This window comes from Octopus bimaculoides, chromosome 3, assembly GCF_046866305.1.
Source record: "Octopus bimaculoides isolate indiv1 chromosome 3, ASM4686630v1, whole genome shotgun sequence".
Lineage (NCBI taxonomy): Eukaryota > Metazoa > Mollusca > Cephalopoda > Octopoda > Octopodidae > Octopus > Octopus bimaculoides.
Window position 1 is genome coordinate 49,103,312 of NC_142930.1, and position 14,811 is coordinate 49,118,122.

General features: G+C 38.5%; 1 protein-coding gene across 2 annotated transcripts in view; it reads left to right on the forward strand.

The window, feature by feature from the left end:
• LOC106876642 (uncharacterized) overlaps positions 1 to 14,811 on the forward strand; it is a 66,956-nt gene that overhangs the window by 34,751 nt on the left and 17,394 nt on the right. For both annotated transcript variants that reach the window (XM_014925255.3, XM_014925256.3), the window contains exons 7-11: positions 667 to 812; positions 1,938 to 2,063; positions 5,413 to 5,554; positions 7,393 to 7,559; positions 9,807 to 10,863. In XM_014925255.3, coding sequence (XP_014780741.2) covers positions 667 to 812; positions 1,938 to 2,063; positions 5,413 to 5,554; positions 7,393 to 7,559; positions 9,807 to 10,863 — 1,638 coding nt within the window. The remainder of the gene's footprint in view (positions 1 to 666; positions 813 to 1,937; positions 2,064 to 5,412; positions 5,555 to 7,392; positions 7,560 to 9,806; positions 10,864 to 14,811) is intronic.

A 14,811-nucleotide genomic window follows, 5' to 3' on the forward strand; every position in this document is an offset into this window, starting at 1 on the left:
TGAGGCTTCTGGCAATTTGCTGCACTTGGAGAGACACATCAAGCTAAGTGAAATTGTGGTCATGGCAAGTGCTGGTGACATGTAAAAGACACCCATTCCAGTGACATGTAAAAGACTCTCACTGCACTCTTTAGAATGGTTGGTATTATGAAGGGCAACTAGCTGTAGAAACCAAGCCAAAACAGACTGGAGCCAAGGAGATTCAAACTGCTTTCCAGCATGGAAAACGGATGGTAAATTATGACAACGACGAGGATGAACCTCACAAATTAATTGTTTGTTTTATGATGTAAAATATTTGTACTGTTTTCTATTTATTTAATGTTTAATTTGATTAAAATAAAATAATATATTTAAAATGAGACTTACACATCAATATCTAATACAGCTCTAATTGATGCAACAATGACATCAGTATAGTTATATGAGAATGAACTGGAAATTGGAATGTCACAGCTGTTGATATTTCTTACTGTTTCATACTTTTAGAGGTGTTGTGATGCATCACTTAAGTAAATTTTATAAGTCAACGCCCTTATTAATTTAATACTTTTGTTGACAAATTGTTTTCAACAATGTTATCTTATTTTGTTATCATCATCATCACTTAATGTCTGTTTCCCATGCTGAATTAATTTTTTTTTTTTAATTCTTTTTTTTTTTCAGTTGAAGCATTAAAAAGGAATGAAGTATTACAGGAGCTATTTCTTGGGGACAATAAACTGGGTCCTAAAAATGGCAATGATATTGGAAATTTACTTAAATTCAACAGTAAATTACAGCTCCTTGATCTCAGAAATAATCAACTTCAGGTAGGTAGCATTTCTGAAAATATTCTTTCACTTGTTTTTCCCTGTAGTATGATATATCAAAATCTCTCTTTCTGAGTCATCATTTGTTTTGATTTTCTAAAATATTATTTTTTACACATTTCCAGTTCTTAGATTTAACCTTTTCAATATCAATCTACCTGAGGCTACCCTTAATTCTATTATACAAACTGCCTGCTAAATTAAAACTTTCCATCAAAAGTTCATGTTAATTTATATTCCAAACTCCAGATTAGTTATGACAGCTTTTTTTCTAAATTCTTCAAATTTAATTATGAAACAAAGGCAGTGCATTTCAACAGAATTATGGTATCAAATGGGTTAATATTGATTTTGACTTTCTCTTAATCATTTTGTCTTTTGGTGAGATTCAGAATTGTTCTCCAATTTAGCTAAAGTTTCTTGCATACTTTATCTTCAATGTATAAGCAAAACATTTTATGAACAGACTTGCTTTTCCCTTAGTTATACTTTTGTAATTTCACTTGTAGGTAACCCAATCTATATCAGGTAAAATTAAGCTGGCTGCCTAGACCTAAGCCTGAAAATGTGTTGTTTTAAAGCAACGTAAAAGAATAAAAGATAGAAACAAAGTTTAATTGGAAAGGAAAAAAAATCAAGGCCTGCCTGGTAATTCCAGGAGGAAAACAAGGAAATTTGTGATGTTTTTGTTTTACCTAAAGGCACTTAAATGAAATGAACTGAAATGACTTAAAAAAAAAAAAAGCAGAACATTGGATTATTGTAAAAAAATGAATAAGAGGAAAAGAAAAAGGAAAAGTATTGATATAATCTTGGATTATCAGCAGTTGTGTAAATGGCAACAAAACAATAATTGTAGCTTTGTATCACTGCCTAATTCCATCCACATTATTGGACACACAAAGCAATTGTAATAGTGGTTGCTGCCTGATATTTTACTGAACTTAAGCAGAAATATAGAACTGTCAAATTTAATTATATTACTCAATGACCTAATCTTTTTTTACCTTATGTGATCTTGTATTCTTTTGGTATAAAATTCTGTTAATAAGTTTTTTTTTCTTTTCTATAATCCTTATTGAAACTTTGACAATTAAATCTTTATTTGTATTATTAATTTTTTAGGATACTGGTTTAGGTAAAATATGCCAAGGACTTTGTCAAAAACTTAGCCCTAATGGAATAAATACATTAGTATTGTGGAACAATCAAATATCACATCTAGGAATGCCATACCTTGCAGAAGCACTGGTAAATTTTCCTTTTCTTTTTTAATGTAATTCTTTTCATATCAATATTCTGTTTGAAATTCATTTTCTCTATTTCTTTTATTGCTTTATTGATAATAATTACTGCTTCATTGATTTGACAACAAATTAAGGTCGAGTAGAGAGAGTTAAAATTAATGAATAGCTACGGGCATAACTGTGTGGTTAAGCGATTTGCTTTGCAACTAGGTTTTCAGTTCAATCTCACTGCATTGCACAATGGGCAAGTGTCTTCTACTAGACTCCTGTGCAACCAAAGTCTTATTAATGAATATGGCAGATGGAAACTGAAAGAATCTGTGTATGTGTGGATACATAGGCGTAGGAGTGGCTGTGTGGTAAGTAGCTTGTTTACGAACCACATGGTTCCGGGTTCAGTCCCACTGCATGGCACCTTGGGCAAGTTTCTTCTTCTATAGCCTCGGGCCGACCAAAGCCTTGTGAGTGGATTTGGTAGATGGAAACTGAAAGAAGCCCGTCGTATATATGTATATATATATATATATAAATATATATGTGTGTGTGTGTGTGTGTGTGTGTATATGTTTGTGTGTCTGTGTTTGTCCCCCCAACATTGCTTGACAACCGATGCTGGTGTGTTTACGTCCCCGTAACTTAGTGGTTCGGCAAAAGAGACCAATAGAATAAGTACTAGGCTTATAAAGAATAGGTCCTGGGGTCGACTTGCACGACTAAAGGCTGTGCTCCAGCATGGCCACAGTCAAATGACTGAAACAAGTAAAGGAGTATATGTATATATGTACATATATATTCGTTTGTATGTGTTTGTGTCTCCATGTCTTGATATTGCACATTGAAACTGTGAACAAACATCACAGGCATACAAGCAGTGTTGTGTTTGACCTTTGTGCTGTTTGTATTTTAATGACACTGCTTCCATAATGTTGACACTTGTTTACAACTACTGTGTGATGTTAACCCATGAACACACACACACACACATATTAGTCCTTACTTGGGAACAGGTGAGGGTTGGGAACTGAAAAACATATCATCTGACTCATGTGAGCATGAAAATACAGACGTTAAAAAATGACAATGATGATGGTATTTTGATATAAACCACCATCATTATCATCCTCAAAATAATCATTTTAACATCCACTTCTCCAATCTCACATGGATCAGATAATATTTATTGAAGTGGATTTTTCATGGCTGGATGACCTTTCTATCACTAACTTTCACCTGTTTCCAAGTAAGGTAATATTTTTTCCCATTAACAGACATGTTTTCACAGAAGATAGGAAATAAAAGACACTGCTTTCATAATGGTGACACTTGTTTGCAACTATCATGTGATGTTAAGGCAAAGAGACAGTCTCTTACACTTATGTACGCGCATATGCTTTTTTCAGTGTCTGTCTTCCAAATCTGCTCTCAAGACTCTGGCCAGCCCAAGGCTATTGTAGAAGACACTAGCCCAAGGTGTCACACAGTGGAACTGAACTCAGCACCATGTGGTTGGGAAGCAAACTTCTTACCATATAGACAGGCCTCCACCTAAAAGTTTGAGTAAATATCCTGTGGCAACCATATATTATTTCTTAGTTTAATAAAGGATCTAATTTTACTTAGAGTATGAAATAGTTTACAAGAGAAAGCTACCTCTGATGAAACAAGTTTGATATTTGCTACAAAGAACTAAATTTGCTAATTTCAATGTGATAAACTAAAACAAAGATGTACTGCAGTATCAGTGATAGGATACAAGTTCACAGTTCTTAAACCTAGCTGATGATCATTGCATCTTTTAGATCAGTGGTTCTCAACTAGGGTCCATATGGCCCTTGGGTGTCCATATAAAACTTTGTTAAAATTTACCTCCAATAAATCTGTTATACTTCTACAATACACAAAACATTTCAAAAATTATTTTTATACAGTTCCTAATAAAATATAATGATAAAAATATAATAAAATTTTTTTGACATTGAATGGCTGTGGAAGTTCATCCGAGTAGTTTAGGAATCAAAGGGATTCATATGTAAAAAATGGTTTGAGAAACATAGTTTTAGACGGTAGGAGGAAAAATCAGAGGTAGTTGATAGCTTCCGTTACCTAGGTGACCAAGTCATCAGTAGTGGGGGTGGATGCTCCGAGAGCATAGCTGCTAGAATTAGAATAGGCTGGGCAAAGTTCAGAGAACTCCTACCTCTGCTGGTAACAAGGGGCTTCTCATTCAGAGTAAAAGGTAGACTGTATGATGCATGTGTACGAACAGCCATACCACATGGCAGTGAAACATGGGCTGTGACTGCTGAGAACATGGGTAGGATTGAAATAAATGAAGCTAGTATGCTCCACTGGATGTGTAATGTCAGTTTTATACACGACAGTGTCTAAGCAGCCTGAGAGAAAAGTTGACCCTAAGAAGCATCAGATGTGGTGTGCAAGAGAGATGACTGTGCTGGTATAGTCATGTGATGTGTATGGATGAAGACAGTTGTGTGAAGAAGTTTCACACCCTAACAGTCGAGAGAACCTGTGGAAGAGGAAGACCCAGGAAGACATGAGATGAAGTGGTGAAGCACAACCTTCGAATGTTGGGCCTCACAGAGGCAATGACAAGCGACCAAGACATTTGGAGATATGCCATGCTTGAGATGACCTGGCAAGCCAAGTGAAATTGTAGTCATGGCTGATACCAGTGTTGCGTAGCTGGCACATTTATAAGTACCCTTCAGTCGTTGGGCGATATGACATGCTTATGCTGACCTATTGAACCGAGTGAAATCGTAGTTGTGGCCACTGCCAATGCTGCCTGACTGGCACCCATGCCGGTGGCATGTAAAAATCACCACTTGAGTGTGATCGATTCCAGTGCTGCCTGACTGGCACCCATCCCTGTGGCACATAAAAAGCAACATTTTGAGCATGGCCAATGCCAGCACCACCTGACTGGTACATAAAAAGCACTGTTCGAGTGTGGCTAATGCCAGTGCCACCTGACTGGCTTCCATGCTGGTGGCATGTAAAAAGCATCCACTACACTCTTGGAGTGATTGGCATTAGGAAGGGCATCCAGCTGTAGGAACTTTGCCAAATCAGATTGGTGCCTGGTGCAGCCTCCTGGTTTGCCAATTCTCAGTCAAACTGTCCAACCCATACCAGCATGGAAAGCAGACGTTAAATGACTGATGATTTTCAGGTTTTTCTGAAGTTTATCTATCCCACTCTATTTAAAGGTTATTGTATTGTTTTCTAAAAAGCATAGTTTAATAATTTCATTGCCTGTGTATTTTTCTTATGAAAGTAAATAAACTTTTATGTGTATAGTTTAATGTTTTTGCTTTTTTTATTGTTTGTAGGCAAAATTAGAATGTCTTGAAACACTGAACTTGGGTAACAATAACATCACAAATGAAGGAATTCATTATTTAAAAGATGGATTATTAAAGAGCAAATCTCTTATCCGACTTGGTTTGCAAAATACAAAGATTTTATGTGAAGGTAATTAGCTCATCTGCATTTTGTTGAAATTCTTTATCTAAGATAAATTTGTTAAATAAAAATAAAAAATAATTAATTAATCAATAATGTATTCACCCTTCTTGTTTACAACTTCTTCCCAATGTTCAACAAGATTTTCAATACCTCGTTGGTAGAAATCACCCAATTTCGACTCGAAAAATTGATCCAACCAAGCTCTCAATTCTGCATCAGTATTGAACGAAACTCAGCGCATAACATTTGAAAGAAGTGGAAATCCATTGGTGCCAAATCAGGAGAATACGGCGAGTGTGGCAGCACTTCCCAACCATGCGTTTGAATGGCTTCCTTGGTCATTTTGGCGATATGAGGGCTGGCGTTGTCATGCAGCAGAAGAACTCCATGCTGCCAATTAGGTCTTTTCTCTTGAATAGCTGTGTTGAGTCGTTCCATCTGTTGACCATAGAGTTCCACGTTGACCGTTTGGTTCCATTCAAGCAATTTGTAATGGATAATCCCTTCCCAGTCCCACCATACGCACAACATCATTATACGCGGATGAAGTTCTTGTTTCACGTGTGGTGTTGCCTGTTTACCAGGGCTAAGCCATTCCTTACGCTGATTCATATTGGTGTACAGGCACCATTTTTCATTGCCAGTGACTCTTCGGTAAAGAAATCGTTGCTTGTGTCCATGAGTTGAGCGGTGACAAGCAAGCAAACCAGTGGAGATTGTGGCTCGTTGATTTTTGTTGTTGTCACTTAAAGCATGTGGAACCCATGCTCCATATTTCTGAACCTTTCCCATTGAGTGAAGATGCTTCTATATAACAGTGTGGGAGCATTCTATTTTCTCTGCCAGTTCCCTTGTCATTTGACGAGAATTTTCGAGCAAAAGTTGGTTTAATCGCTCTTCATTGAACTCAACTGAATAGCCAGAACAAGGTGCATCCATTTTTGAACTTGGCATACCAGTCACGAGCGGTTCTTTCAGCTATGGCACCCTCTCCATACACAGCACAAATGTTGCAAGCAGCTTTTGCAGCCTTAGAACCTTGATTAAAAGCAAAAAGAAGGAGGTGTCAAAAATGCTTGTTTTTCTTAACTTGACATTCCCTTTTAATGATCTGAAAATAAACAATAATTAACTAAAATTAACTAAAAAACAAAACAAAATAGATTCCAAAATGATTCAAAAATAGAATTCTCAAAAAAAAATAGATTCCAAAATTTAAAAACGCAATAAATTCCAAAATTTAAAAAACGGCGGGAACTTAGTTGCCAACCCAATATTTTGGGTATCATTTCTTCTGCCACTAGAAACCACTTGATGATGACCAGTGTCATTGAGCTCACATCAAGTGGCTTCTAGTGGCAGAGGCCTGAACTACAATGGGCTTGTTCCACAGAGAACATTTCCGGTTCCTTTTGGGTACCCACTTATACACCTTCCTACACACATAATGCTTCAGTTGCTTTAAATTAAACACTCCATCAGGAAATTAGGAAGAGTACACTCCTGATCCAACCAATCCAAGGACTGCATCATGCTCCAGTATCTGCTTTAGCATGGTCTCTATGGCTGGTTGCCCTTCCTAACACCTACTAATTTACTGAGTGTATTGATTGCCTTTTTTTTTGTGCATAATAAAATGAATTCTACATATCTGAATTTATTGAACCATCAAATCCATGATAATATTAAAAAATTGCATATAGAACACTGGAAACATAGAACGTCGACTTAATGGTTATTAATTTGCTGGTGATTCTTTCTGTTTGATTTATTTCATTAAAAGAACATTATTATCCAACTAAATTGTTGCTTTAATAAAAAGTAATATGTAATTGTGATTCTAGGTGCTGTTGCTCTGGCTGAATATATTGCTGACAGTTCACGCATATTGCATATTGATCTTTGTAAAAATAACATTCGAACAGCTGGTTTGATGGCACTGTCTCTTGCATTAAAAGTCAATCAATCATTAGTGAAACTTGAACTCGACAAAACTACCAAGAAGGAAGTGGTAAGTGTGCTGTATTATTTATTTATTTTGTTACTGTTGTGTTTTTTTGTTTTAAATTAGAGAAGTAGAAATGATTGAGATAACTTATCTGAGATCAGACAGAATAGTTTAGTGTATCTAACTTATCTCATGGTTGTGAGTTCAGTTCCCACTGAACCTGTATCCATTACATCCTGCCAAGGTTGATACTTTAATTCTATTCATCATCTCCAATTCTCATGACAATTATTTTTCAGCTTAGTCAAATGAAATACACGTCTGCTTTATCTTTATTATGTCAAATTATTTCATTATTAATTTACAGAAGCCTTTTCACAGAAATCTATATCCTATATAAGCATGACAATTTGTTCATAAGTTAATAGTGGATATATAAAATTCAGAGCTAAGGATCCTAAACTTAAGTTATCAATATATTCAACTAGGGTTTTGAAATGCAAGTGAATGCTCATTGGGGGAAATTGACTAATGGTTCATGAGCTGTTCCCTTGTGTGTCTGAGGACCTTCGAACATTGGGCCTCACAGAGGCAATGACGGGAGACTGGGACCTTTGGAGATATGCTGTGATTGAGAAGACTCAGCAACTAAAGTGAGATCACAGTCATACATGTCCAGCCCTGTTAAGAATACCCCTGATGCTTTGGGCGATATGATATGCTTGAAAAGACCTGTTGAGTGAAGTAAAACCAATATCGTAGCTGTGGTCAGTGCCCCTTGGGTGAATCCCATGTCAGTGATATGTAAAAAGCACCATCCGAACGTAGTCAGTGCCAGGTCTGCCTGATTGGCTCCTGTGTTAGTGGCACGTAAAAAGCACCATCCAAATGTGATCAATGCCAGGCCTGCCTGACTGGCTCTCGTGCCATTGGTATGTAAAAAGCACCCACTACACACTCAGAGTGGTTGGCGTTAGGAAGGGCATCCAGCTGTAGGAACTTTGTCAGATCAGATTAGAGCCTGGTGTAGCTGCTGGCTCTCCAGACCTCAGTCAAACCGTCCAACCCGTGCCAGCATGGAAAACGGATGTTAACCGACGATGATGATGATGATGGTGATGTAGTAGTAGTAGTAGTAGTAGTAGTAGTAGTAGTAGTAGTCATTGTAGTAGTACCTAGCTGTTTAGATTATATCAGACAGACTGGTTATGAAGGTGCTATCTGAGACTACAATCAAGTCAATGACAGTCTGGTGCAATTTACTCACCTGACACTGCCCATCTCATTTTACATGTGATGCAGTAAGCCATACAGTGTATGGTTTACTTTCTAGCAACTTGAGGTCCATTGTAAACAAATACAAGCCACTGGCATTTCTCAGACATAGAAAAGAGCTGCTACCAACAAGTCCATAAATGGTCTTTGTTGTTTGTTGTAGACAGACTTAATATCTGCTTGTGGAAAGTTTCCCTCCAAGGTAAGATTTTGTTTTGTTTTTTTTTGTGGAAGATTATCAGTTGCCCATACGTACAAGTCTCTCCAGTCCATGTTAGTGCTGCCAGGGGAAAGACAAGTGTGATACAGCTTGGAACCAATGTCATCACAGATGTTGCCATCAGATCTTGGACAGCCAGAACACAAGGCTTGCCATCCAGTACTTTAACAATATCACCAAGCCACCACCCTGGATACATTTTTGTCATCCCCAAAAGGATAAAAGGCAAAGTTGACCTCTGCTGGATTTGAACTAAAGACACAGAAATCAGAAGAAATACTACAAAGCCTCTTTGTCCAGTTCTCTGACAACCCTACTAATTCATTACTTTATTTAGAATCTTTACAGCAGTCACTTGTGATAATAAACTGGTATTTTAACCAAAAAAGATTGATCTTTCATTTAGTTAATGTATTTAGAACTAAGCTCTGGGTTTTTGGTCTTTTGTGATTCTTTAAGATCTATACAATTTATCAATTCATCAGCTATACTAGCAACACTTACAAAGTAACTTAAGTTGGCTTGTTGTTTTAATTTATAAATAATAGGTGTATAAAGTGAACTTTGTATATAAACACATTACATTTTTTTCTATTCACTAACAAATTACTTAATTGTGCCTTTTCTCACTTTATTTTTTGTAATTTGACTCTTTGTGGTTACATAATAGTTAAACTGAAACAAACATTAAATATATTCAATAAAATCAAAGTTGATAAATTATTATTCATATTTCAAATGATATAATTAAAAAGAATTCTTGCTTCTAAAATCTCTAAACTTTCGAATTTTTACTATTTGCTGTTTATTTGTAGGCTGTGAAAGATTATGCTAACCAGCAACAACGTCTTCTATCAGATATCAGCAATTACTTAGAACGTAATCATAATGTAGCTGTCAAAAAGGAAAACGAACAACAAAAGAAAGCAGAAGAATTAGCAAAGAAACAAGAAGCAGAAAAGCTTGCTGTACAACAGAAACGGGAGCTGGAAAACTTAGAATCAGCTTACTTCCCAACATGCAACAGAATACGAAGACCTACATTGTTGTTTGCAACAGAGCCTTCTCCTCAGAAAACTTTAGATTCCCCTGCTTTTATTTCAGATGCAGAATTCAGCAATCAAATTAATTCCCCATTAGTTTCTACTGTATCTCCAATGTCTTTTAAAACTATTTCATCTCCACCTGGAGATTTTCTTTTAAGTCCTCAATATTGTGAAAATACAAAAGCAAAAAAAATATTTACTGTTACAAAAGTTGGTGATGTGTCACCATCATTTCAACATTCATCTCCTACTAGCTTACCAACATCTCCAACCACTTTGGGAATATCCTCTCCCACTTCAGTAGATCAAGTCTTGTTAAATTTTGACCCAAACCATTCCTCAAGACAAGTGTACACTAATAAGTTCACTGAAGCATCTGAAATTTGTAAAGAAATTGCTGCTGAAACTATTAGTGGCCTTTTTGGGATAACAGTAAAAGACACAAACAATAAAAATGAGAGCACCAATGGCAAAAACAAAAGTTTTCAAATATTAAGTCCATCTGAAAAATTATTATCACCAAATGTAAAGACTGCAGAGAATTCCTTGTGTGAAAATAGAACTGAAACCTGTACTGATTCAACACAAATTAGTAATAATAATAATGATTCAAATACCAATGTCTCAAATATTAATAACAAAAAAGAATATCTAGGTAATGATAACAATGACAATAGTGACACAAATACTAGGCAAAACAAAACAGATGCAAATAAAACAGTTGATCCTTCTGAGTGTGCTGCGACCAATGACACATTATCAGTTATTAACAACTGTGATAGCAGGAATTCTTCTTCAGATGATGATGATAAGACTCCAGAAATCAGTAAGTTGAATATTCCTTTTTCATTTTCTGAATGTAACATTTTATAGTTTTTAATCACGAAGCGGCTGGGGAATAAGGCATTTAGCTATTGAAGATCAAGTCTACTACAGGCATATTGTTGTTGGAATATGATCAAAAAAAAAAATATCTGCTATCTTTTTTTTTGTTCTGTTTTACTTGTTTCAGTCATTGGACTGCAGTCATGCTGAAGCACCACCTTGAAGGGCTTCATCTAACAAATCTACCCCAGTACTTGCTTTTTAAGTCTGATACTTATTCCATCGGTCTCTTATGCCAAACCACTGAGTTACAATGGCATAAACATATCATCACTCATTGTCAAGCAGTGGTGAGCAACAATTCAAAAATGCACTCACATCCAAAAGGGATTCCATACAGTTTCCATCTACCAAATTCACTTTTAAGAGTGTATGTTTTATGGATACAGCCACACATATAAATAATCCAGCTCAAAAATACTATGGATTACTTGGATGGAGGTGGTAAATGAATTTTATAAATTTGAAAATATAATTTAAGAGTGGAACCAGTAGTAGCATAGTCTTAAGAATGCAATATGAAGTAATATTGTTTGTAGTGTGGATTATATGAAATTTGGGAAGATGTCAGAATGCAACATGGGTAGTGAAGACTGAAGACCTGCTGAGACTTGAAAAAGAGTAAGTTGAAGAATATGTCTGTTGGATTGGATGTACAAAGTGAATATGTGATTCAAGGCTAACCAAATGAAATGGGGAAATATCATGCTAGCATGGAAGGCAGGCGTTAAACGATGATGATGATGATGATATATTAGAAGTGTTTGCTCTTCTGTGAATGTGAGATGGTTGCACTAATATCCTCATCATCATCATCATCGTTTAACGTCCGCTTTCCATGCTGGCATGGGTTGGACGATTTGACTGAGGACTGGTGAAACCAGATGGCAACACCAGGCTCCAATCTAATTTGGCAGAGTTTCTACAGCTGGATGCCCTTCCTAATGCCAACCACTCCGAGAGTGTAGTGGGTGCTTTTACGTGTCACCTGCACGAGGGCCAGTCAGGCGGTACTGGCAATGGCCACGCTCAAAATGGTGTCTTTTATGTGCCACCCGCACAAGAGCCAGTCCAGCGGCACTGGCAACGATCTCGATCGAAAATCCTATGAAGGCCAGTCAGGCGGTACTGGCAACGGCCACGCTCAAAATGGTGCATCCCATGTGCCACCCGCACAAGAGCCAGTCCAGGGGTACTGGCAACGATCTCACTTGGCTTGCCGGGTCTTCTCACGCACAGCACATTTCCAAAGGTCTCGGTCAGTAGTCATCACCTTGGAAAGGCCCAATGTTCGAAGGTCTTGCCTCACCACCTCAGCCCAGGTCTTCCTGGGCCTACCTCTTCCACGGGTTCCCTCAACTGTTAGGGTGTGGCACTTTTTCACGCAGCTATCTTCATCCATTCTCACCACATGTCCATACCAGCGAAATCGTCTCTCTTGCACACCACAACTGATGCTTCTTATGTTCAGCTTTTCTCTCAAGATACTTACACTCTGACGGGTATGCACACTGACATTACACATCCAGCGGAGCATACTGGCTTCATTCCTTGCGAGCTTACGCATGTCCTCAGCAGTCACAGCCCATGTTTCACTGCCATGTAGCATGGCTGTTCGTACACATGCGTCATACAGTCTGCCTTTTTCTCTGAGTGAGAGTCCCTTTGTCGCCAGCAGGGGTAAGAGCTCTCTCAACTTTGCCCAGGCTATTCTTATTCTAGCAGCTACACTTTCAGCGCACCCACCCCCACTACTAACTTGGTCACCCAGATAGCAGAAGCTATCGACTACCTCTAGTTTTTCTCCCTGGAATGAAATAGAAGTTGTTTCCTGTTTGTTTACAGTGTTTATTGCACCTGAACATCTGCCACATACAAAAACTAACTTCGTAGTTAATCTGCCTTTGATATTGCTGCACCTCTTATGTGTCCATAGCTTGCACCGGGTACATCTTATAGAGTTACTACCTACTCCTTTTCTACATACCGAGCAGGGCCATCTACCTGAAGGGGTTTGTGTTTTATCTACCTCCCTACTTATTAGGATTTTGGTTTTTGCTAGGTTGACTCTAAGGCCCTTTGATTCTAGTCCTTGCTTCCACACCTGAAACTTCTCCTCTAGTTCTGATAGTGACTCCGCAATTAGTGCAAGGTCATCAGCATAGAGGAGCTCCCAGGGGCAACCTATCTTGAATTCCTCTGTGATCGCCTGGAGGACTATGATAAATAAGAGGGGACTGAGGACGGAACTTTGGTGGACCCCTACCTCTACCCGGAATTCATGACTGTACTCATTTCCAGCCCTCACCTTACTGGCAGCATCTCTGTACATGGCTCGCACAGCTCTCACTAACCATTCTTCTATCCCAAGTTTCCTCATTGACCACCAGATAAGGGATCGGGGGACCCTGTCAAAGGCTTTTTCCATGTCAACGAAGGCCAGGTACAGAGGTTTATCCTTGGCTAGGTATTTCTCCTGCAGCTGTCTCACTAGAAATATGGCATCAGTGGTGCTTTTACCTGGCACGAACCCAAACTGCATCTCATCTAAATTGATTCGCTCCCTAATTAGTTGGGCTATGACCCTCTCCATAACTTTCATAACCTGATCTAACAGCGTGATGCCTCTGTAATTATTTGTATCTAAAGCATCACCTTTACCTTTGTAGCAGTTGACTATGGTGCTGCTACACCAGTCATTGGGTATGACTCCTTCGTGTATCACCTGGTTCGCAATACGGGTGACTAGGCTGTAGCCAACACTGCCAGATATTTTGAGCATCTCTGCAGTGATTCCTGATGGGCCGGGGGCTTTGCCTGTCTTCATACTCTTAATTGCTTTATCTACCCTGGTACTGTCAACTCGGACAGCTGGTCCCTCTGTTGGGTCGACATACGGCAGGCTCTCTTTCTCCCATTCATTCTCTTTATTAAGCAATCTATCGTAGTGGCATCTCCAGACCTCTTTCTTTGCAGCCTCATTTAGTGCAAGCGTACCATCATCCATGCGAACACATTTCTCTCCTACGACATCACTATTCTCTCTCCTACACTGTCTTGCAACACGAAATACCTCGAGTCTTTGGTCCTCACGGCGTAGAACATTGGCAAATCTTTTCTTATCTGCTTCCCCTCTGGCTAAATAAACCTGTTGCCTAGCTTCCCTTCTGGCAGATTGGTACAATTCCCTGCTACCACCGTTCTTCCAGTCCTTCCAAGCCTGTTTCTTTTGTCTAATAGCCCCATCTACCTCCTTGTTCCACCACCACGTTACTCTGGGTCGAGAGGGGACTTTACACCAGCCACAGATCTGGTCGGTGGCTCTCAACAGGTTGTCCCACAGAAATCTCCAATTGTCTTCCATGATGAAAAATATTGTGAATTTGTCTACAATGTATATAAATATTTTATGTGTGTGTGAGTGTGTGTGCATGTATATATATATATACATATATATATATATATATATATACATATATATCATCATCATCGTTTAACGTCCGCTTTCCATGTTAGCATGGGTTGGACAATTTAACTGAGGACTGGCGAACCAGATGGCTGCACCAGGCTCCAATGTGATCTGGCAGAGTTTCTACAGCTGGATGCCCTTCCTAACGCCAACCACTCCGAGAGTGTAGTGGGTGCTTTTACATGCCACTGCCACGAGGGCCAGTCAGTCGGTACTGACAATGGTCACGCTCAAGTGGTGTTTTTGACGTGCCACCTGCACAGGAGCCAGTCCAGTGGCACTGGCAACGACCTCGCTCGAATGTTTTTTCATGTGCCAGCAGCACAAGTGCCAGTAAGGCAACGCTAGTAATGACCACGTTCGAATGGTGCTTTTTACGTGCCACCGGCATGGAAGCAAGTTAGTTGCTCTGGCAGCGAT